Below are 25,753 nucleotides of genomic sequence, written 5' to 3'. Positions count from 1 at the left end.
AGCTTTCTTTACCACATTTGTTTATGCACCTGCTTTGTCTCCAGCGATCCTGTTGAGAAGGTGAGCATCATGGAATGCCATTTTAGTAGAACAAAGTGTTCTTGCATTGAGGGAGTACTTGGGTGGAGGCCCAATGTCCATCTGCTACCTTACTACTAAACCATAAATATATGCACATAGATCTATTTCCCCATCATCATATATAAATATATTTATATATGAAAATGCCTGTATTTAGATCTCTATAAATGCTCTTTGCCTCCTGGTTCTTTCCTCTATTTCCTTTTACTTTCCTCTTGTCCCACTACCATGCTCAGCCTTCCTTAGGGTTTCAGTGTTTCCTCTCAGTTACATTACTCTTGCTCAAGCCCTACTAGGCCTCTTACACCCTCCTTGCCACTGATTTTGGGTCACTTGTTCCTTTGTCCCTGGGTTGGTTAACACCACTTCCTTCCCCCCACTTCCCCATCTTCCATTAATTCCATGTTTCCATGAACTTGGAACCCTGTAATTACCCTTTATTTTGAGATTCGATGTAATTGTCTTATGTGTTTTAAATCCTCACTTCTAGCATGTTAATGACCAGGAGTAGCAGCATTTGATGAGGGAGGATACAACTACAGAATTGTCTCTTGAGTCGATCTTTCTGAGATGTTCAAGAGATAAAACAAGCAGAAAGATCTGTGAGAGACCTACGAACACCAAGAAAGAAAAGACAGTCTTGGAGTATATCTTTTGGACTCAGGGTCCCCACACTGAGAACCTCCGAGACCTCGGGGATATGAAGACACATGGAAATCTCCAAGGAAACTGGGCCCACAGATGTTGAAAGGAGACAATGACCTTCCCCTTAGAGCAGAGAGTCTTCACTCAGAGCTGGCATCCTGAATTCAGACTTCTGGCCACCTAAACTGTGAAGAAATAAATAAATCTCCTTTAAAGTCATCCGTGTGTGTATTTTTGTTATAGTAGCACTAGAAAACTACAATACTCATGGCCCTCCTCTACTTGGGCTTCATTTTCTGTTTCTCTAACCTATCACAGCCTTCCTTTCTCCACCTAAGTATCCTTCAAAGCCAGACCCCAATGAAAGTCCATGTTTGACCAGCCTCCGTGATCATGAGGTGTCATGGAATAAGGTGTCAGGCATCTAAGACCCAAAACAAAATCATACCAATATGAATGGGTGGGGGGGAGATGAGGAGTGGAAACCCAAAGCCCATCTGTAGACAATTGGACATCCCCTCACAGAAGGGTCACAAGGAAGAGATGAGCCAGTCAGGGTGCACTATAGCACTGATGAAACACACAACTTTCCTCTAGTTCTTTAATGCTTTCTCCCCAATAACCCCACTATCATGACCTCAATTCTACCTTACAAGTCAGATTAGACCAGAACATGCACACTGCTACAGATAAGAGCCTGAAACACAGGCAATCCAGGATAGATAATCCCTCAGGGCCAACAATGAAAATAGAGATATCAGGAGGATAAGGCAAAGGTGGAAGGAGATAGGAAGAAGCGACCACAAGAATCAACATATAACCCCTTCCCAGGGGAACAAACAACAGAAAACTGGGTGAGGGGCAACAGGACGATATAAGATATGAAAATAATAATCTATAACTTATCAAGGATTCATGAGGGAGGGTGGTAAAATGAAGAGCTGATACCAAGGGCACAAGTAGAAAGAAAATGCTTTGAAATGATGATGGCAACATATGTGCAAATATGCTTGACACAATGGATGAATGTATGGAGTGTGATAAGAGATGTAAGAGCCTCCAATAAAACTATTTAATAATAAAAAAGGCTCCCCCAGATGACTACCTCTGCCCCAAAGCTAATAGATCAGGCTGACTGAAATACCTGAGTCCCAACCAACGTTCACAACAACAAACAATTTGAAAACCCAGGCAACCTTATCAAAACAAGAGATCTCAAACCCAGCCATTTCTCCCACCTTCACAGCCACCACTTACTGGTCCAACCAGGTCATCTATCCCCTTAACTGCTGCAGTAGCCTATTGCCCAACCACCTGGCTCTGACCCACAGCTTGGTCTCCATACTGCAGACACAGAGATCCCGATGTGACCTGACCTGGGTCAGAGCATTGCATTCCTTTACTCCACACCTCCACTGTTCCCCCACTTCTAGAAAGGATATGTTTTCAGCCCGACAGATGACTACTTGTAAAACAGAATGATGTAGGGATAGCGTCCGACCTCCACCTAAAAGGAAGTGGAGAAGAAGCACCATTACTAGCATAGGCTGCCCTGGGCTGATTCCTATGAGGCTGAGGTCAGATATACTTCCACCTAACCTTCTTATCAATTCTGACACCGACTCTCTCCCAAGGCATTTTCTACTCACCTGGCTTCAAGAATTCATTCCAATGGTCACACAGAACTCACAGATGATATTCTTGATGATGGGGTTTATTAGGGAAGATAACAGGTGAGAGATGCTCAGGATACAGTTGTTGGGTCAGGTAGCCTCTTCTTTGTCATATCCATAGGGAGGTTTCTCTCTGATCCTCAGCCCCTGGGCCTATCCTTTGCCTTACTTGGGCAATGTTACAAAGCTTTTTTAGGGCTTCCAATAAATGCCCATAGTGCATGCCACTCTGCCATAAGTCTCCACCTGAAGGTGCTCAGCTCTAACTCCATAGGTCAGAAGACCTAGCTCCCCCAATTAAGACCTTGGAGGCACCCCACTCCACAAGCCAGCCTCCTGTCAAAAGGCACTTGATTTTATTTTTCCTATTGGCTGGGAAATTCCACACTCTAGTGCTCTGGTCATGGATTCTGCTGATCCCACTCTTCTGGCTTTCTTCAAGGGTCACAGCTGTTTACTGGATCAAGGAGGTTCAGTGCACAGTTATCTTGGGATTCAAAGGACCCACTCTACTCTTGGCTCTCCTCTTTTGCTGTCAGTGAGATTCTCCCAAGCTTGCTTCTAAGATGGCTCATTTTATACCCACGTAGGATGGTGAAACTGAGAACTCCAGGTAAGAGTTTTATAACATAATAAACATTGTTTAAAACTCACTTGCAGTGGAACCATATAATGCAGTGGTTCTCAACCTTCCTAATTCTGAGATCCTTTAATACAGTTCCTCATGTTGTGGTGATCCCCAACCATCAATTTATCATCATAGCAACTTTGGAGCAACCATAAAATTATCTTCGTAGCAACAGTAGCTACTTCGTAACTGTAATTTTGCTACTGTAATTATGAATCGTGCAATCCCTGTGAAAGGGTCATTCAACCCCCAAAGGGGTCACGACCCACAGGTTGAGAACTGCTGATATAATGGAACCATATATCAGTATTTTTCCCCACCTTCTCTTAACCAGATGCATCAGAAAAAGTCATTTGATGGGTGTTACAAAAACAATTAAATAATTTCGAATAATTACTTAATAGGTCCAACTGTTTAATTTAGGATAATTATTTAATATACCCATAATAAATAACTCACTGTACAACACTATTCTTTGGTCCCATAAGAAAGGAGACCAGAAATTCCCTGAATACAATGAGCTCAACCCAACCTGTAAGTATGAGGGGGCTTCAAAAAGCATGTGGAAAACAGAAAGAAAAAATTGTGGCATTTCCAACTACAGTGAACCCTCGCCACTTTGTGCTTCGACTTCCGCGGCTTCACTCTATCACGGTTTTTGCGTAACAGCGCATGCTCTGTCATTACTGCCACTGATTGGCTCATACTGTACACGCTTCTGTATGCATCGCTACGTATCAGAGCTACATATCAGATGCATTTTTGCTTTTGTACAGTGTACTGTAATTGTTTGCGATTTTAAAGAAATTTTATCTAAGCCCTATGATGGCTCCTAAACGAGCTGCTTCTTCTAAGCCTTCTGACAATAAAAATAAGCGCCAGAGGAAGATGCTCATCATCCAGGAAAAGGTAAAACTTTTGGATATGATCAAAGATGGCAAGAAAATCGTGGAGGTTGCACGCCATTTCGACTTGAATGAGTCTTCCATTCGCTCCATCCGTAAAGAGGAAAAAAACATCCGTGCTACGGCTACTTTCATTTTCAACAAGGAAGCAAAGCGCATCGTGACAAGTCGTAATAAGTTCATAGTAAAAACGGAGTCTGTCCTAGCCATTTGGATCAATGGCAGGCGCAAGAAAAACATTCCATTGGATTCGATAGTCATCCGGGAGAAGGCAAGGCAGCTCTATCAGAGTTTTACAGCAGACAAACCTCAACCAGAATCCTCTTCTGCAATGTTCGTGGATTTTACAGCGAGCAAGGGTTGGTTCGAAAAGTTCCAGAAGAGGTATCAACTGCAGAGTGTCGTTCTTCACAGAGAAGCTACCTCAGCTGACCAGCCTGCAGCAGAGGACTACGTGAACAATACTTTCCAGAAGATCCTTGAGGAGGGCAAGCATCATCCTGAGCAGGTGTTCAATATGAACGAAACAGGACTGTTCTGGAAAAGAATGCCTTCCAGAACATTAATTTTTAAGGATGAAACCAAGGTCCGTGGCTTCAAGGCTTATAAGGATTGAGTCACTCTCGTTATTTGTGGAAATGCTGAGGGATTTTTGCTCAAGCCAGCCCTTATCTACAAGGCCAAGAATCCTATATACAGTATAATAATACTGTATGTGAAATATGTAATACTGTAAACTAGATGCCATACATAATAAATGATAAATGATAATTGTAACGCCCAAAAGGTTTTACTGTATTTTCCCTTTTTTGTTTAATAAATTGGGTAATACGAGTGTAATGGTGACTAAAGGGTGTTTTTTCATGCCCTCTATGCTCTAACTACGAAAATATTTTATTTACAAATAAGGAATCCTACTTCGCGGAATTTCATTTATCATGGTAGGGTCTAGAAACGATTAACCGCGATAAACGAGGGTTCACTGTAATTGAAGCCCTTTCTTATTTCTACATACTGGTATCAATGCCTGAAACAACTTTCCATACCTCAATACATTGGTGTTGAAGAAAAGGAATCATTCCATAGAGGCCCTTGGGCCTTGGGCTTGGAGTCTGTTCAGGGTCCCCAAAATCAAGGGATAGAAAAACAGAAGTTAAAGAGTCCAGGATTTCAAATCCAGAGACCACATGAATGGGACCGAAACCAATGAGAACCTGTGACATCCTCCACTCACTTGTGTAAGTTCTATATGGGCTTCTGCAGCTGTGGAAGCCATAAGAAGAGGAAAGCCATTAGAGGCAGGTGATCTACCAGAGCAAAGAATCAGGGCTCAGGTACACACACCTCTGTCCAGCCTCAGAACCAGATGTATTTGAGAGGATTATCTCTGGACCTCAGTCCTCCCTGATGCCAAAATGTTTACACAATCTCAACCTGACAATGCATCTTTTGTTAAAATCCGAATTCACATTGTGTTTCTCTACTCAAAACTGTCTTAGTTATCTCGTGCAGGGGTTGGTGAACTGTGGCTTGCTAACCATATGCATTTCTTCCAGTATGTACATGTGGCTCTGAAGTAAAATTGAAAAAAATTAAAGGATATTATTCAGATAATGATAAGGTCATTTGTTTATAAAAATATATTTATGGCTTTTGAACAATTTTTAAATTGTTGTGAGGGACAGGATTGGCTCTTCCATCTCAAAAGTTTGCTGATCCCTGACTAGTGCTGCAATAACAGAGATAAGATAGACAGCTTTAACACAGAAAATTTATTATCTTCCTTTAAAAAGGTAGAAGTTCAAATTCAGGGCACCAGCTCTAGGGAAAAACTTTCTCTGTTGATTCTAAGAGATCCTTGTATCTTTTCAACATCTGTGGACCTGACATTTCTTGGATATTCCCAGTTATCTTCACCTTCCCCTGGATCTCAGAGGTTCTCAGAGCAGGGAGCCAAGTTTCATACAAGGAGCCCTGCTCCTGGCGATTCCCTTGGTAATGAGTTCCTTCTTCTCTACCTGTTCCATTGATCTCTTTTGTGAAGGCACTTCAAAAAGTTTGAGGAAAATGGAATTGAAAGATAATTTTCCTATGACTTTTTAAAGCTCCTTGTCAAAAAAGACTGATTGTGGGACTACTGCCCTCCCTAATGCATATGTCACTCTCAACCTGTGTAGTGGTGTCCCACATTCATTGCCGCAGTAAGATCTTTCTCCAGTGTGCACTTTCCAGTGCCAAATAAGGTTTGATTTTTGAGTAAATGCTTTCCCACATTTGTCACACTCATAAGGTTTGTCTCCACAGTGTACATTCTGGTGCTAAGTTTGGAGGTGCAGGTAAAGGTTTTCCCATAATTATGGTATGCAATTACCGTGTACAATTAGGTGAGAGCTCTGACGAAAGGCATTCTCACATTCACTACACACATATAGCTTTTCTCCAGTGTAAATTCTCTGGTGTAGATTAAGAGTGTATTTTCGGTTGAACTCTTTCCCACATTTGTTGCAGACATCGGGCCTTGCTCTTGTGTGAACTTCCTGGTGTTAAATAAGGTTAGATTTGCTATTAAAGAATGTCCCACATTCACCACACTGATAGAACTTTTCACCTGTGTGCACCGTCAATAAAACCAGAGATCTGTCTTGTGTTAGTCTGGGTAGACTAGAGAAACAAATCCATGGACACACATATGTGTATAAGAAAGGGATTTATATACAAGAGCAATTGAACATTGAGAAAACATCCCAGCCCACCCAGATCAAGTTCATAAGTCCGATATTAGCCCATATGTCCGATACCAATCTATAAAGTCCTCTTCAGACTCACAAAACACATGCAATGACACTGAATGTAGAAGATCACAGGCCAGTGGGTAGAAAGTCTTTGGGTCCAGTTGCATTGTAAGCATTTCAGTGCTGGTAGGGGTCTCTCTGTGGTGTCTCCAGCTTCCAAGGTCTGGTTGAGTCCATGTGGCTTGTCTTCTACTGTGTCTCCCAGGGAGTACCAGAGAGAGAGAGGTGTCTTTCACCTCCAAGGAGGAAGTACCATATTTCCCAGAATTCTCAGGAGAAGGCCATGCCCACACAGAAGTCTCATTGGCTATTTCCAGATTGACAGCCTACACTCCACCCTACCCTCTTTTTTTAACCCCTACACTCTTAATCCTTAAATTGACACCAGATTAGGTGACTACCAAATTTCTGAAGAATTTCCTGCGTTCACTGTATTGGGAAGCCCTTTCACCAGTGTGAACTGTCCAGTGTTTAGAATGGTCAAAGCTCTGGTTAAACATTTTTTCACATTTACTGCACTTGTGAGGGCTTTCTTCCATGTGGATACTCTGGTGTCAAAAAAGGGTGCCTTTCCAGTTGAAGGCTTTCTCACATTTGCTGCAATATATAAGGCCTGGAACCTGTGTGAACTTTCTGGTGTCGGACAAAATTGGAGTTGCTGCTCAAGAGTTTCCCACATTTACTGCACTCAAAAGACTTATCAAAGATGTGGATTCTCTGGTGCTAAACAAATGCATCTTTGGGGCTGAAAGCTCTCCTGCATTTGCTGCATTTGTAATGTCTCTGTCCAGGGAAAGAGGTGTCCTCACACTCAAAGTTCTTGTGGGGCTTCACCCTGCTGTGAGGGCCTCCCAGCTGAAGAATCCCAGAGGTGATTGGGAAGTCCTTCCCACACTCCCTGTATGTGTAGGTCTTCTATGGCTTGTAAACGCTGTAGCATTTCTCAGGATCCCTGACCTTCTCCCATCTGAAGAGTTTCTCTCCGCTATGCTGCTCTGGTGCTGGGGAACACTCGCACTAAACTAGAAACTGATTTCCACATGGCCAACATTTACATGGTTTCTGTCTGGCTCTTTCCCTGGTGTTCAGGTGGGGGAAAAGTGTCTTTCATTACTGAACCACATATGTCACAGGAGTGAATCTTCTGGGTGGAAGAAAATTCAACAGGAATCCTAACCTGTGGCATTCCTTTTACAGAGACACTCTGCTCAGTGCCTCCTCCTCTTCCTCTCCATGTAAACAGCCTGAAATTAGAACAATATTACTAAAGTTTTTGTTGACTTTGGTGAGGGGCTACTGTATCATAAATGTGTGTTGTCTTACGATGAATAAGGGCACTGAGCTGAGGCTCAGGGTCTGCTGTGGAGTACCAGTTACTGAAGTGAAGGTCACAGAATTGTGTGGGAGGGAGAGGAATGGAGGCTTCTGGAGAGCAAGGGAACAGGTACAATGCAGGAGAGGAGGCAGGGTCTCTAACTCATTCCTTGGCAAATGGCTTTCAGCAGGTCCTTAGCTGATGGGGACAGGTGAGTGCTATACAGAAAGGTGTGCCCCAGCTCAGGAAAAAACAATGACAAGGAAGGAACTAGTGTTCAGGGACTATTAAATTTGTGGGCACATCTCACAGCATTCTAAGTGCAGGCATGTGTTGGAAAGCACTGCAGACTGAGCCATGCTGAGAACTGGGAGAGAGGTAGAGGCTAGGGAGGTCGGGGTGGCTAGGACCCAGAAGGCAGATTGGACATGATGTAACAATGTGTCAAGAATGGAGATAGAGAAGTACAGATATGGCACTGACTGCTGACCTGAGAATCAAACACTAGTGTGAACAGTTAATACTGTCAGAACCAACCAAACCCAGCCTTGACAGTACGCCCTTCCCTAGCACCCACTCACCAAGATCAGGCCCTTTCTGGGTCTTTCTTGATAGAACTGGAATGAAACCCACTTGGTCAAGCACCCAGGGTTTTTCCACTTGCTCCAGGCAGGTGACTCTGTGTGGTATGGAAGATATAATTCCTAAGAGAAGGACAGGGCAGGTGAGTGGTCAACACAGGCTCAGGGAAAACCATGTATTGAAAGGCCACAGGTTAGAACACTATTACGAAGAGAGGTTTGGCAGGAAAAGCCCAGAGCTCCTTGTAAATAATGATTATGATAGTGCCTGCAATTCCTGCAATTCCTGGGATAGTCAGGTCCCAGATTATGTCACCTAGAGACCTAGAGGTAGGAAGGAGATCTGTAGACACAGAGGTGCCAGGATTCTGGACAGGGTCATCACCCGGAGAGTGCTTAAACTAAATGGTAATCCAATGGAAACCCTACAATTCCATTGAACTGTACACCTTTGACTGTAAGACTTCAGACCTGGTCAATGAGAGGTGGGAAATGTTCCATACAGCTCACTCTAGCAGCCAAAGCACCTGATCCAGAAAACTGGGGTTGGAAGAAGTGCCTATAATCCAACTGTGCAAACTACAGAGCAGTTCTGGGGCAAAGGGCAAAGGGCAAAGGGCGATCAGATAGATATGTCATCATCATGATAAGATGTGTTCCTCACCCAAGGAGGCCATGAGGGCAAAGTTGCCCAGCATCACCTTAGGGTACCAGAGTCTCTGAGCCTCATCAAGGAGCCCCAACTCCACCTGAGAGAAGTACACACACACAGCCTCAAAGATCACAGGGCTCTGTAAGGAAGACAGAAATGCCCATGAAAACTTGTGCTCAAGTATACCCCAGTCTATCCAACAGCAACCTCTACACATCCACTTCCCCAAGTTAGAGAAGTTATCAGTCACCAATGCCACTGGGTCCCACATTCATTATTCCAGTGATCAATGTGTCAGCCAACGTCAAAAAATGGGCAGATAAATGCCATCGAAACCCTGGGTCTGAGGCCCATGTCATTTGAAGGGGCAGTGTCTGGAAAAGGACACCAGGCCTGATAGAAAGTCTTTGGAAAAGAAGACCACAGGATTGTCACAGTGGCAACGATGATGGGCTCAAACATACAACAATTGTGAGGATATTACAGGACTGGGTAGTGTTTCATTCTATTGTACATAGGTGTGGTAGTTACATAATCTGTTGTCCATTTGAGATAAGTAAAGGGGTGGAGTTTAGCCTACCAATCAGGTCACAGCTTGATGACCTCATTTGGAGACACTGAGGAGATAAATAGCTTGTTGGAGGTGGAACACCCACTCAGTCCCTCTGAGATATTCTTGTTGACAAGCCACATGGAGACAGGCTGATGGCAGCCAGAGCCTTGGAGCTGGAGAAGTCACGTGGAGACTCCCTGCCAGCGCTAAGATACTTATACCACCACTGGATCCACAAGACTTCCCATCCACTGGCCTGTGATCTTCCTGCATTCGGCATCATTGCATGTGTTGTATGAGTCTGAAGAGAACTTTATAGATTGGTATCGGATATATGGGCTAATATTGTACTAATCAACTTGATCTGGACTGGGCTGGGATGTTTTATTAATGTACAATTACTCTTTATATAAAGCTCTTTCTTATACATATATGAGTCTCCCTGGATTTGTTTCTCTAGTCTACCCATACTAACACAGTAGGGTTGCTATGAGTCAGAACTAAATCAATGGACCTTAACAACATCACCTCTAAACATTGCTCTTATTTTCAGAACCTGAGTGAGGGATACAATTCTAGGGGTTTTTTTTTGTTTTTTTTTTAATCATTTTATTAGGGGCTCATACAACTCTTATCACAATCCATACATACATCAATTGTGTAAAGCACATTTGTACATTCATTGTCCTCATCATTCTCAAAACATTTGCTCTCCACTTAAGCCCCTGGCATCAGATCCTCATTTTTTCCCCTACCTCCCTGCACCCCGGCCTCTCTCATGAACTCTTGATAATTTATAAATTATTATTTTGTCGTATCTTGCCCTGTGCAACGTCTTCCTTCCCCCACTTTTCTGTTGTCCGTCCCCCAGGGAGGAAGTCACATGTAGATCCATGTGGAAGGTCATGTGATACTGAGCATTAAAATGAAAATCTGTCAAAGCACATATCCAAACTACAATCAGTGACTTCCTTTCTTTCCACAGGCCCCACAACTTGTAGCTTATCACCAGACTATATTCTGTGGGGATGTTTTTAGAACAAGATGAGATGACTTAAACCCCATTTGTATCCTCATAGAACCCTTCTTATCAGAAGACATTGCAAGACTTTCTTTGCAAATAAGTGTAGTTTTTATAGACTGGAGTACTCAACATTGTCAGGGGAGCCAGCCCCTAACAAATCATCACGTGTCCAGTAGGCGCAATTGTACAGCGATAATAAGTAAATATTATAGTAAAGTCACAGATAATAAGAGAGATAGAAAAGAGATTGAAATAATGGAGTCAGACACATTTCATAGTAGCATGCTCACCTCAGCCCTGCTTGGTGGTCCACGTGAGGATGCTGAAGGTGGGAATTGCAGGAACGAACAAGCATGGTTTATTACTAACCAACGCTTATATATCTTTGGGGGGGGTGCAAGCCCCCTAATTACAGGTAAAGACATGCGTCACATGAAGGGGTTGTGCTATAGGTAATACAGTAATGGGAGGGGGACGATCTAGGGGTATACATGCAATAGGAAGGGGAGGAATTGGGGATATACATTTGACAAGATGGGCGGATCCTAGATTCAGGAAGGCAGCCTAACTCTGGATGTCACTGAGCAGGTTTGGCCTGTTCTCTGGCTCTCCATTGAAACCATTATCAGTTGGTGTGAACCCCACCTACAGTGGACCAGACTGGAGGCTGAAAGTCTTCAGGGAGAAGTAATTCATTGTCCTTAACAGCAGGGAGTGGGCTCCACCTGTGGTGGGACCAGACAGTAGTCTGAAGGCTGAATGCATCTGACCTCCCACCATGTGCTGGCAAATAGCCTCTAATGTTTGGCATATCTTTGGGGGAGACCAAGCTGGGACAAAGTCTTTTCATATCCCACACAACATCATTACTCAGTGTTTCAGCTAGTAGGTGGCTCTTCTTCACTGCATTGTAGAGATGGCCATTTAGAGCATATTCTAGATTCAAGTACACCTGGTCCCTGGTCATGAGAGAAGTGCAGAGGCACAGGATGCTGGGAGTGCTTGGGGGAATGCATGGGAAAAGGCTCAGGCACCTAATTAAGGTTCAGCATAGGGATATGTCTCTGATAGAAATTACTGGTAACCTAATAGAAAACAATACAACAATGTATGCTTTTGTTAACATTTGCTGGCAGAGAAACAATTTGTAAAATAGTAAAACTTGCAAAAGCTAGAACCTAAGTAAGGCAGAAAGCTATCAGAGAAGGAAAACTCAACTTATTTTCCACCAGTAGTGATTGAAAAAAAGTGGTTACACCTTGGTGGAAAGCATGTGATGACCAAGGCAGAAGGGAGGGAAGCAGTCCCTCTTACCGGTCTTGCTGTGTATTCTTTAGTTGCATACAGTAGCAGCTCGTTCCTTTCTATTGCCTCGTACATTGCATTGTGATCTGCTGCTTCTGAAAGGGCAAAGCCTTAAACATTCTATGGAGCAGTTCTATTTTGCACACATGGGGTAACCTGGAGCCTGAGTCTACTAGAAGGCAACTATCAACACACCAAAAATAAAGACACACTGCCTGGTTATAAATGGTCCACGAACGTCTGTAAATGCATCTGCCGGAGCTGCCTTTCTCAACTAGAGTTCCATGAGAGAATCAGTTCCTACAGGAAGTTATTTCCCTGAGTAGTATCTTAACTACTTCATGAAAGTGGTTACATATATAATATCAATCTAAGTTCACAGAAGATAAATCAGCTCATTGTCTACAAGAAACTCCAATTTTTTTATATCATTTTATTGGGGGTTCATACAACTCTTATCACAATCCATATATACGTACATCAATTGTGTAAAGCACATTTGTGCATTTGTTGCCCTCATCATTCTCAAAACATTTGCTCTCCACTTAAGCCCTTGGCATCAGCTCCTCATTTTCCCCCCTCCCTCCCCCCTCCCCCATGAACCCTTGATAATTTATAAGTTATTATTTTGTCCTATCTTACACTGTCCATCTGTCCCTTCACCCACTTTTCTGTTATCCATACCCCAGGGAGGAGACTATATGTAGGTCCCTGTAATTGGTTCCCCCTTTCCACCCAAAAGTCCAATTTTATAGAGTAACCATCACCTGGGTAACATGTGACCTTTCTTATCTGGCTGCTTGTTTTGTAACTCATTAAAAAAAATAGGTTGAAAACAAATCGAATAATAAATATCTAGGAGTGGTTCTCAACCTTCCTAATGCCATGACCCTGTAATACAACAGTTCCTCATGTCATGGTGATCCCCCAACCATAAAATTATTTTCATTGCTACCTCATAACTGTCCTTTTGCTACTGTTATGACTCATAATGTAAATATCTGATATTCAGGATGTATTTTCATTGTTACAAATTGAATATGATTAAAGCATAGTGATTAATCACAAAACAATATATAATCATATATTGTGAAATATTTATTTCTAATTACAAATAAATGAAATTTTGTCTGGAAGCCTGGTGTAGCATGGGTAACAGTCTTCACGCCCTGTCCTCGTAGGTGGGCGTATCTACATATGGGCGGACCCACCCGGAGACGATAGAGGAGCCGTGCCTCCATTCCTAAGGCCATGGAAATATGTTATCAGACGGTCTTAGGCGGCCCCTGTGAAAAGGTCGTTCCAACCCACCCCCACAAAGGGGTCACGACCCACAGCTGAGAACCGCTGATCTACGGAGTGTGAGGAGTACTACATTGACTATTTAAATCCACTCAGAGAAATTTGAAAATTTCTTCCGATAAGTCACAGCCATGAGAACCCTACGGATACAGTGATCGACATATAACCCACCCCCACGACCTCCCACCCCGAGGGGAATGAAAAACAGGAAAGGGGGTGAAGGGAGACAGCGGAAGATATAAAAATAATAATAATTTGTATTTTATCAAGGGTTCATGAGGGAGAGGGTAATGAGGAGCTGATACGAAGGGCTCAAGTAGAAAATATTCTGAAAACTATGATGGAAATATATGCACAAAAGTGCTTGGCACAATGGATGTGGGTATGGGTCGTGATCAGAGCTGTAAGAGCTCCAATAAAATGATTTAAAAACAAGCCTACGCCTACGTTGGGGTACGGTGAGTCAGGGAGAAGCAGGTACATCTCGCCTTCCTGCACTTCACAGATCGTGTCTTCTACAGACTACGGGTTCACGGCGACCAGCATAAAGCAAGATGGTTTCCCCAACAGCACGTGCTCGTTTGGGGTCTGTCGCATTTTGGCAATTCTCAGCATTTCAGCCGTTTCCATAACGCGATTGCGGACTTACTACAGCATAAACATAACCTTTACGAGAACTGGGAAGGCCAAACACTCGTGTGATTTGCTTTTTTGTGGCACGCTGAAAAGAAACCCGGAACATGGGGGGTCCCGCAGCCGTTCACTGGGTTCTGACTTGAAGGGACCCCGCAGCACTGAACAGAACTGCCCCGCGGGCTTCCACGGCAGCCTCATCTTTGTCCCGGGGCGGCCGGTGGGTTTGAACTGCAAAACGGCGCAACTCCTGCACCCTCTCTGCTCCCTGCAGACGTGAGCGCCCCTCTCGGGCTCGCAGATGCTCCCGACGGCCGCGGTCTGACTCCTCTGCTCGCAGCGGCTTCCCCCACCAATGCCCCGGGAGGTAGGGCTGCTGCCATCAGAACAGGCCCCCTCCCCTCTGGAAGGCGCGGGCCTCGGGGACCAGGCTCCCACCTGCGCCGGGTCCATTACCGCGGCCGCCGCTGGTGGCAGCGCGGGTCCCCCAGCCCCCAGAAGTGGGGTCACCGCGAGCGCCGCTAACGATAGACCTCGGACCCCATTCTATGCAGTGAGGGCAACGACTGCGCCCTTGTGATCCTGTCACCTCGAAGCCTTCACGGTGAGGGCGTATCCAGCCCAGGGCTGAGAAAGCATCTGCAGTGTGACGACGCCTTTCCCACGCTCAGGCGTCCTCCTTTCCCGAGTTTATTGCCCTGGCACCACGGCGAGTCGTAGGGCTTTCTGGGTAACGTAGTTCCTACCAAGCCAGAGCTCAGCTCTGGGCTCAATGGGGTGGGGCTTCTCACCCGTTTCCAACGCTGAAATCTTTACAAAAACAGATCGCCAGGCTCCTCCTGCAGAGCCGCTGGGTGGGTTCAAAGCACCAACCAAAGCACCAAGATTAGCAACAAAAGCTGCCCCCTCTCCAGGTCCTGAACCCTGTAGGCCTGAACTACAAGGTCTGCATCCTCACCATCCTGGGTTTCCTGTCTGCGCAGCAGCGAACGTGAGGTGAGCAGTCCAGAGAGGGCACAGGAATCCATGCCACCTTTAGTATCTCAGTGACTTCAACTACGTCACTCAGTTCTGGAGGAACCTAGACTGTGGGAACCCACAGTAATGAGAAACACTTGTCCACACGCATTTTGAAGAGGTCCATTCCCTAATTTCTTTGTCTCTACTACTCCCTATTAACTCAGTGCTGCCATACCCATCATGGTTCCTCTGGTCCTTAGTCTTACAAGTAACACCTGCCAACTGAATTCCGGCCACTGGGCCAATAACTCCTTTTGGGGGGAGGGAGAGGGCAGTGATGAGCATTATGTCACACACAAAAAATCATGTTCCCAAGAAGCACTAGAGGGGGTCAAAACTTAGGGTGACCTATAACCCCACAGAAAACTCTGGCATCCAGTTCATAAATCAATACCACAATGCCCTGCAGTCCTTACCAGGAGGCTTAGGGGCAATGTGCAAACCACGCCTAGGGTGGAAAGCCATTGTCTGCCATCTAACATCCCTGCTGAGGCACACAGAGTTTAGAATCTATTCTTAGAACCCAATTCCACTTTCTAAGCCCCATGAAGACACCCCCACTTCCAAGATTAAAGGTAACTAAACAAAAAGTCCTTTATTATTGCAGAAACCAGAAAAATGGGTGTCAGGCATTTCCTGGTAACGTGGAGGCTGGTAAAGCTTAGAACACGCACCATATGAGCCCAACAATGTGCCTGAAACATGTCATCCTTTTCTGCATGCAACCAGCAAAACTGATAGGAGGTTAAGCCCAGGTCAGATCCATGCTTTTATGAGAGAAGGGAATGAAGATGTCTTAGGAACTCAGGTCTCTCTGGATTTCCTCTAACAAATAGGTGGGAACAGAGGCTGGCTTCCCTGTGCATGTTGCCATGGTGACTGATGGATGATGGGGGCTCCCAGAGGAAGAAGTGGCATGGCTTTTATCACAGAAAAGTGGCATGAGAACCTGATAAAGGCAGGTTAGAAAGTGCAGTGCAGCTCCCTAAAGTATCCCCAATACTTGGAACTTATAGAAGCCCTCCCACTCCCACTCCATGAAAGCTCGAATGAGGTTGAATTCAGGTGGATGATTCCCTCAGAAAAGCCCTCCTCCAGCCATGCTACATTGAGGACGCCACACATCCCAGCACATCTATGCCCTTTCACCAGTGTGAACCCTCTGGTGCTGAATAAGGTCAGCTTTGCGGCTAAAAGACTTTCTACACTCATCACACTCATAAGGTCTTTCTCCAGTATGAACTCTCCAGTGTTGAATAAGGCCAGAGCTTTGCCTGAAGGATTTCCCACATTCATCACACTTGTAGGGTCTTGCTCCCGTGTGAACTCTTCGATGTTTAATGAGGTCTGATTTACGGCTAAAGGATTTCTCACACTCACTACACTTATAAGGTCTTTCTCCAGTGTGAACTCTCCGATGTTGATTGAGACCGGAGCTTTGCCTGAAAGATTTCCCACATTCACTGCATTCATAAGGCATTTCTCCAGTGTGAATTCTTTTGTGTACAATCAGGTGTGAACTCCTGCCGAATAATTTCCCACATTCAACACACTTATAAGGTTTTTCGCCGGTGTGCACTCTCCTGTGGTGAATGAGGGTAGAGATATGGCTAAATGATTTCCCACATTTACCACACTCAAAAGGCTTTGCCCCTGTGTGAACTCTCCAGTGTTGAATGAGGCTGGAGCTTTGGCTAAAAGACTTCTCACATTCATTGCATTTATAAGGTCTTTCTCCAGTGTGCACTCTACGCTGTCTTATTGTGAGACCGGGGTTGGAGGTAAAGAATTTCTCACATTTTCCACATTCATAAGGGTTTGCACCTAAGTGAATCCTCTGGTGTTGGCAGAGGACAGAGATTTGGCTAAAAGATTTTCCACATTCACCACACTCACCTGGCCTTTCTCGAGGGTGAACTTGTTGATGCTGACCAAGTCTGTGACTGTAATTGACATTTTCCCCATATTTGCTACCTTCACATAGGCCTTCCTCAGGGCAAACACTATGGTGGTAAACACGATACGGCATGTCTTTGTGACTAACATCTTTCTTACACTCACTCCTCCTCGAGTGTGTCTTGACACTGTGAAAGGGCTCTGCACACCGGTTGCTGCTCGGTAGTTTCTCACCATTTAGAGAAGTCTGGTGTCGGACTTGGCCTGAGGTTGTCGGAACATCCTTCCCAACTTCCTCACACGTAATGGGCTCTCCTGGCGCTTGAACTCTGCAGTGCTTCACCAATGAGGCCTCATCAACATCCCTCTTGAAAGGCTCCTCTCCACAGTGATGCTTCTGAGGCTGGGAAACGCTGGCACGAAACCAGGAACCTCTGAAACCAGCCTCATCCAAGCACAGTTTCAGCCCAGAGTACGACGGCCAGAGTTCAGTCAGGTGCAACATGTCTTTCAAGATGAGGACACATGTCTTACAGGGGTGGGTCTTCGGGGTAAAAGGGCCTGCCTGGGGAACCCTTGCCTGTGACACTCTTTCTCCAGAAACACTCTGCTCTGACGACGCCTCATCCTCCTTGGTCCCATGCCAACAACCTGAAAGCAGAGAGATGCTGATAACATGTATGTTGACTTACGTGGGAGGGGGATAGTGAATGTACCCCAGACACGCCTAGGAGCGAGAGTCCATGAGACGACTGAGTAACATGGTTCAGTGCAATTAATTATTTAATGTGGCCCTTCTAGCCATGGTCTCTCAAATTCAACAAATGACCTTTTGCTGTGGGTCTGGGTAAGAGGTGAGAGAAGATACTCACAGGATTCAGCTGTAACTGTTAACAGGGTTTGTGATTGTCATCCTGCTGGGTGTAATATGGCTCAGAAGCGGGGGGTGGGGTGGGGGTGGGGGTGGGGTGTTATTACCAGTTAGAGCCAGAAACAGAAAACATCCTCTAGATACCTGGAAATCCCTTCATAAAGAACCGCCTTGATCCAGGAGGGCAGATTTGACACCAGAGAAGGGACAGAAGAGCAGCAGTCGCAGAACCAGGAGCCAGAGCCAGAACCATGGACTTTCCAACCCACAGAGCAAATAAAACCGAGGGTGTTTGTGGAGGAGGCTGGCTTGTGGAGTGGGTGCCTCTGGGCACTAGTTCAGGACGCTGGTTTGCTGAGCCACAGAGCTGGAGCTGGGTGCCTTCTGGTTGAGACTGACAGCAGAATGGTAAGCCGTTGGGCATTTATCAGTAGGCCTGAAAGAATTCTGTACTACGTCCTCACTGAACAACTGTATTCTGGGCACTTCTGACCTAATTGTAGCCTGTTACCTTCCCTAGTAAACCCTATAATCATGAGCATTGTCTGTGAGTTCTGTGGGACCACTGCCATGAACTATGGAACGCAGATGAAAAAGAGAGGGTGTGGGAAACAAACACTGAGGAAAATATGACGAGGACTAGATTCCCTAACACAACAGAGGGAATCTGGAAAGCTGGTATTCCACGGTAGAAACGCCTCTACTTTGGTAAGTTAGTGGTAACGTCCAACTACATTATCCTGCTTTAAAAATCATTCCCACAGAGTCTCCCCCTTAACAGCTATGCTGTCTCAAAGCGAGCACATGGTTGATTATCTCTCCCATATAGAAGCAGACATTATCCTTTTAACTCCCTCATACCTTCCCCCAATGCAGGCATCAGGTTTCCTCACCTGTGAGCTCAGTGACCCTTAATGTAGATACTGCCCACCTTGTGACCTCTGTAACTACTGAATATGTATGTCTTAAGCTTACTTATAAATATCCCAAGATAATAAAGACTGGCTCTTATTTCTCCCAGTTCTTCAATGCGCTCAGTTCCATGTGGTCCATCAAGAGAAGCTGAGGTAAGCATGCTACCATAAAATGTGTCTGACTCCTTTATTTTACTCTCTTATCTTTCTTATTCTCTATGAATTTACTATGATCTTTATATATCATCGCCATACATTTTGCCCCTTCTGGACCTTCGGTTGTTGGAAGCTGGTTCCCCCGACAGAGGGTACTTTGTGAAACAGAACAATTGGCTGATGGCACTGGGGGCCAAGTTGAGGAAGGGGGTGCTTTGTAGTACTGGGCCCGTGAAGATTACAGAATGAGAGTTCTCACCAGAGGAAAGTGTAGCACACACAAGGATGGGGTCTCACATACAGACAGGGTGCAGCACAGGGGTGGGGGTGGGGGGCAGGACCTCTAACTCACTCCAGTGTCAACTGCTTCCAGCAAGCTCTTGTTAGGTGTGATGCATGCCTGATGTACACAAAGTTGGTTGTTTCCAGGCCCAGGAAAACCCACTTGGAACTACTGAGTAGCTGACCTTCAAAGATTACCTGCAAACATCTGCATGTATGTGGGTCAATGCTGGAGAACAATGAAGGAAAAACAAGGGTGGAGGCAGCCACACCAAAAGTCAGGTTCAGAAGGCAATTCAGTAAAGTGTCAGGTGTGAGGAAGAAAAGGTAGAAACGGGGCCTAGCTGGTAACACTTCCAAGACTGGTAGACACACAGCAGGTTCCTGACATGATTTGAACTAAGGCCTGATGGTACTGTATATACCATCTCCTAGTTGCCACTCAGCAGGGCCAGGTCTCCTGAGACTCTGCTGCCAAGGCCACCATGAGAAGCAACCAGACCTCCTCCTTAACCCTCTCTGCCCGATGGGACCTGAGAGAGGGAGAGATAGGACAGGGGAGGGCAGCATGGGTCAAGAGCAACTTCGTACATCACAGACCACAGGGAAGAAAGTCAGTTTTACAAATAAAAACCCAAGAGCGGGTTTAGCGAGACCAACCCACCACCCGTTTAATAGTGGCTGTGGCAATACCTTCAGTTCATGGAACAGAAAGACAGGAAGAAATGTCTGCTACAGGAAGGGGTAAAACAAGAAACACGTGTGTGCGTGTGTGAAACAGAACCAGGAAGAGGGTGTTTGCAGACAAATTCTCTACACTCATATTGAAGGAGTCTGGGAGGCACACTGGTGGAGAGAGGCCTTCACGCTCATGAGTTGGAGATGTATTCCAGTCACATTCTCCTAAATAAAGTTATTCTCCACAACATCCCCTGTAATAATGCCACTTTTAAGGTGTTGCTTGCACGCATATGGTTGCTAGGATACTCTGGAAGGTTAACTGCTTGAAGGCTATCTGCCTGAAGATTGTCTGTCATCAGACCACCTCACCCTAAGTACTCTCCACTCCCTTCTGATAAGGATCATAGATTGCTCCCCTGGAGAAGGGCTCAGGGACACTTACGGTCAAGCCAGCTCAGAGATGACCAAGGTGAAGAGGTCATTTAACTCTAGAACCCACCTATCTGGTTAGGTATGTACCTTCCTGTTGCACGTACACCCCTAGCTCATCTCTTTCCTCTTGTGTGTATGCCTCTAATACAACCCCTTCCTGTTACATACCTGTATGATGAGACTTTCATGCCCGAGATTATATAAGCCTGTTAAGAGAATACATTCACACTCTCTCTGGTTCTGGTCTCCAGGGAAGAGGTGAGCCCTTGCAGGCCTTATCCGACGTTTCTTTAATTTAACCATTCTATTACACAACCGACCCCTTGGACACATTTGGTTGTGGAAGTTAGTCCCCCACAGGTGTGGGATTGTGGACACATCGCCCAGCAGGGAGAGGACAAGCAGAGTGGGACCTATTGAGCTGAATGGAAGACTATTGACCCCTAGGCCTTCTCTTGCACTTTCTGAGACAGCAGGTGGTGAGGATGCTCAGAGCGGTGCACACAGCTCACCAGTGGCACCCACTGCAGACAAGCCAAGAAAGTAAGGAAGGTAGCAGAACTCACGGGATGCGGTGCACAGACGGCGTTGTTTCTGGGGAAACACAAAGTCCAGGTCAGGACACCGGCGTGGGTATAAGGGTCTTACCTAGGGAAGCTATAATGGCAAAGTTCTCCAGCATCACATCTTGGTAGAGGGTCCTTTGTGTCTCATCGAGGAGCCCCCACTCCTCCTGGGAGAAGTCAATGGCCACATCCTCAAAGATCACACCGCCCTGCCAGGAGAAGAGTCCACACGATGATTAGCTTCTCTTAGGAGCCCAATTCTTGCCCACATTCTACATGTCCACCCTGCTCACCTTGTCCTCCGATTCCCACCTCAGAGGTGATGCAGGCCCTGGTGTCCACTCTTGCCTCACAGTTGGATCAGTCACCCAGTCAGGTCAGGTCAGAGTGACAGGCAGGTGTACGGAAAGACCAGATTTAAGCTCTAGGTCTGGTAGGCAATGCTGCACCCTCTCCTAACTGGCAATTCTCCTGGAGTTCCCCGGCCATACCTCCCAAACACAAACAAATGGGCTCACCCTCACCTCTAGGTATGGGCCACTAGGGTTAGGATCAACTTCCAATGTTCTTTCACTCACAACACAACACCCCCAACGTCACTGGGTTCTTCCTCTCCGCAGCTTCTGGAAAAAAGTTTTAAACCCTAACTCAGGCCTGTCCCTGCTCTGCTAACGACTCTACATCGCTCTGGAGAAAGGGGCAGCCTTTCTTCAGCCTGCCTCCAACCGTGACTTCCCCTCACACTCTATGCCCTGCTGACAAGAATGACGTCCACTATGCTGGACGCCCGCGACTCCAGACGTGCCGGTCCCTCTGCATTAACAGTCTCCCACGCCTCATCGCCTGGGTGTCGGAAGTCCTAGACACTACCGTGTCACCAGTGACCGGGCCGCAGCACCCACCTGAGGCGGGTCCATCAGAGGGGCCGCAGCCACAAGAACCAGTGGGCCGAGAGGGCCGGGTCGCCGCGGACCCGCCCCCCGTGCAGTGCGGGCAACGCCCCCTCTCGCAGTCCGTCAGACGCAGCGCTCCGGGGCCGCTGCACCGGCGGAAGGACGCAAAAGCGGCCAAAATGACCGCCAGGGGACGACGCCAGGAGTCCCGCCCCATCATGGTGCGCACGCACAGATAGGCCCCCTTTCTGAGTCTTCATTGGTTCAATGGCCGCTTTCGGTGCGGGGGCATTCTGGGATTTGTAGTTTGGAGCGCTCCGCAGGGTAGACCAAGACCCTTTATAAAACAAAGGCCAAAACTTTAGAGAAAAGTTTTACCGGGGTCCCAGAGAGGAGTCCTGGGTGCTCAATGGGTTAAATGCTTGGCCGCTCATATAAAGATCGGCTGTTAGAATCCACTAGATGTTCTAGAGGAGAAAACCCCGTGGGGCCCTTCTTCTCCACAGTAATAGGGTTTGAGCGCCCAGTGGGATAGGTGCTTGGGGTACCGAGAGGAGGGGCTGGACTTGAGGGGAGGTTTTAGCGTACAAAAGGGTCACAGGCAGATTTCAGGTTAGTATTAACTGCAACTAATCACTAAGGTACTTAATAAATGGTATTCATGACTTCAAGAGGTTCAGGATGTTCCCTGGGGTTAAAGTTATGGTTTCATAAGTTCTCAAAGGCTACAAATCCAAATGGACGTACCATTTGGTAGTCACTGACACACAAAGTACATCCAGATGTACTAAATATCATCCTACCGTTCTTCAACTATGGTAGCCTGACCCACTAAGGTCCATTTTGTGAGTTCCACGGAGGAACTAGACTGTAGGCTGGTTTCAGTTCCTGCAGTTCCCTCCCTTCAAGGCCACCAGCACTCTCAGGAGGCTCTCGTGGGATATCCCAGGCATGTGGAGTCAATCTCTGATTTGTTGATCTGAAAGGAGAGGAGGAGGCCAAGTGGAGCCCAGAAGTCTGGGTGACCCTCTCCACATAGGAATTGGATCTGAGACAACATCTAAATTTATCTGATGATGTCTTTCCAGCAACTTTTTGTTCCTTGACCAAAGTACTTTCTCTGTCAGAGCAGCTGGTGGTTTTGAACTGCTGACCTTGTGGATCACAGCCCAACTCATAACCACTGTTACACTGTAATGCTGGTCTATGCTAATTAGAGAGCTGTTCCTCCTGGTGCCACCTGGCCTTTGGTCTGGGAAAGGGAGGGCTGACCTTGGTCTTTCCTGAAGCTCTGTTCCAAACTGTAAATTAAGTCTTAAACAAAACAACCCTATCAATTGCCTATTCGAAGAGGAAATGTTTTCAGTTTCTAATTGGGTGGCATGCAGGCAGTTGGTTTTACATGTATGGCTTTTGTTATGTTGAGGGTTACCCTTCTAGTCCTATTTTGTTGAGTGTTTTTCTGGAAATGGATGTTAGGTTTTGTCAAATACCTTTTCTGCATCGACTGATGTAACCAAGTGTTTCTTCTCCTTTGTTTGGTTTGTATGGTGAATTACATTGATTGTTTTTCAAATATTGAACCATCCTTGCTTATTTAGTATATAAAAAGCAAACAAACAAATCATCAGGATAAGGGAGACTATTAGCATAAGGCCATAATGGTGTCCAAAAGATTCACATCCATATGACTAATTATAAAACATTGAAAAAGAGAGAGAAAGAAAAGAAATCAGCCCAAAGTCACAACTGGTGACAGATCAATCCATCGGCATTTCAGGTGAGACAATGGAAGCAGGAACTATGATTGGGATATGTTAGAGTAAAGTAGCCTCTAACAATCATGGGGTCCGTAGGCACAATTGTACAGCTAGAATATATAAAGATTACAGTAAAGTCATGGAAAATAGGAAAGATAGGAGAGAGCGTTAAATAAAGGAGTCAGACACATTTTACAGTAACATGCTCACCTCCAGAACGGCCATGACCTCAGCAGCCAGGTCTGCGCAGAGAGCGAATCTTTACTCCCTTGGAGTAAGTGTAGGTAGCCACAAGACATGCATATTCAGGAATTACACGTCACAAGGTGGGTGGTGACCACAATAACGTCTCTGAGCTCACAAGTGAGGAACCTAATGCCTGGATAGGGTATAACTCATAACCATGAGTCTCTCATACCTCAATTTCAATTAAGGGCTCACCTAGGCAAGTACATCCATAGGCTGGCTACCAAACCAAAAGCAAGCCCACTGCCATTGAATCGATTCTAATAGTGGCCCTATGTAGGGTTTCAGTGACAGGAAATCTTCATGGAAACTGGCAGCCTATTCTTCCTCTCAGGGAGCAGCTCGTGGGTTGGAACCTCTGGCCTTGTCGGTCGGTAGCAGACCAATGCCTAGCTCTCAGTGCCAGCAGGTCCCTTTTCTTTTCCCTAGGATGCATAGGGTAGTAGCAACCTGCTTTCAGACATACCTACCTGAGGCCAAAGCTTTATATTGATGATTATGACCAGAATGAACTCAATGGAGGCTGAATTTATGTTGAAACTTGCCTTGGAATTAGGGCTCCACCTGCAAATTGTAGCCTTCTACAAACTAAGTGCTTAGAATTTAAGTTCTAATATAGCATCCACCAGGGTTCCTTGATATGCAGCACATAGACAGCATTTTCCCCTGATTTTCTGGAGACTTGTAAAGAATTAATTGGTGCAGATTTCATGGGCAGCTCAGTAAAATCAGTAAACACAAAGAATGGACAACTTCTCCTTAATAATGTGGGCTGTAAACTCCTCTTCTGTCTCCACCGAATGGCCCAGGGGACCTCCCTGTACACCACCTACCTCCTAAGTGGCTTCCAGGCCATGACAATCAGTTCCAGTGCACCCAGGTGAACAGAGCTGAAGACAAGAGCCTCAGAGAAGGTTGTTTCTTCTGTTATACCAGCTGGATCTTCTGTTTTCGAGCACATGTTGTGACTCCTGTTTTGGTGAGTGAGCCAAGCCAGGGCAGAAACACCATCCTGAACAGAAATTTTAAATACTGCTCTGGCACATTTCAGCTATCAGGTAGAATCTTGTTCTATGCCTTTTTGATTGCTTTCACTGGTGTGATGCTTCTGGGACACATGATTGAAGCAAGTACCTGCACTGTGTTTCTTCTGCATAGACGAAGACCAAGCATCCAATACATTCAGAACAAACACCTCTCCCATAAAATCTCCCCTTAGACCAGAGCCACCCACACAATCCGGATATTGGTGAGTGTCTCTGTCTCCTTATACCCCTTCTCTTGTATTTTGGCATTCTCCCTCTGATATTAAAAAGGTCGATCTACCCTAAGGTGACCAGATTTTAACACATTGGTAAAGCGGGACAAAAGCAGGACACCATTGATAAAACTCATATCCTGGAGAAATAGCCACATGGCAGCCGAAAACCGTATACCCTAGCTTGTCGTGCATTCTTTCCAAAAATCGGGACTTTTAAAAAATGCCACGGGACGCGGGGAAAATTGTTTAAAATGCACTTGAGAGGATAGCCCTGAAGTTACAGCTTGGGGAGAAGGGCACATCTGATTAGAGCACACAGAGAAACAAAGAGGGATGGAGAGGGAGGGTAACACATCCGGGCCCACCAAGCCCCGAGGATGATATTCCTGCTCAGAGCAGACAATGTACAAAGGGCCGGCCCCACCATAAAACTTGATGTCCCTCACTGAACCATAGCGCTATGGGGGACAACACTGGAGACACAGTGTGGGAATTGTGTCCAATCTGACCCCATCACATTGGGACGAAACACCAAGGGCATGCAACAGAGCAGCAAGGGGAGCAAAATGAAATCCCCAGGGAATACCAAAAATAGACTTTGGAGACAGAGTGTGGCACCCCATCAGACTCAATTGGAAAACACTCCTAAAGGTCAAAAAACAGACCTGGAACTTTTTTTTTTTTTT

General features: G+C 45.8%; 1 protein-coding gene and 1 pseudogene across 1 annotated transcript; both read right to left on the bottom strand.

The window, feature by feature from the left end:
* Positions 1 to 2,188: 2,188 nt before the first annotated feature.
* LOC101639701 lies at positions 2,189 to 9,318 on the bottom strand (annotated as a pseudogene).
* A 3,972-nt stretch (positions 9,319 to 13,290) lies between these two features.
* On the bottom strand, positions 13,291 to 21,874 carry LOC123520882 (zinc finger protein 547-like; the record flags this gene model as incomplete). Its single annotated transcript, XM_045292361.1, has 3 exons — positions 21,810 to 21,874; positions 20,990 to 21,116; positions 13,291 to 13,397 (listed from the first exon to the last, which is right to left on the bottom strand). Coding segments are annotated over exons 1-3 (249 nt in total), but the record flags the coding sequence as incomplete, so codon positions are not given.
* Between the last annotated feature and the right edge of the window lie 3,879 nt (positions 21,875 to 25,753).

This window comes from Echinops telfairi, unplaced genomic scaffold (genome assembly GCF_000313985.2).
Source record: "Echinops telfairi isolate 266 unplaced genomic scaffold, ASM31398v2 ScPeMD7_655;HRSCAF=1070, whole genome shotgun sequence".
NCBI classification, from domain to species: Eukaryota; Metazoa; Chordata; class Mammalia; order Afrosoricida; family Tenrecidae; genus Echinops; species Echinops telfairi.
This window is presented reverse-complemented; position numbering and strand designations above follow the sequence as displayed.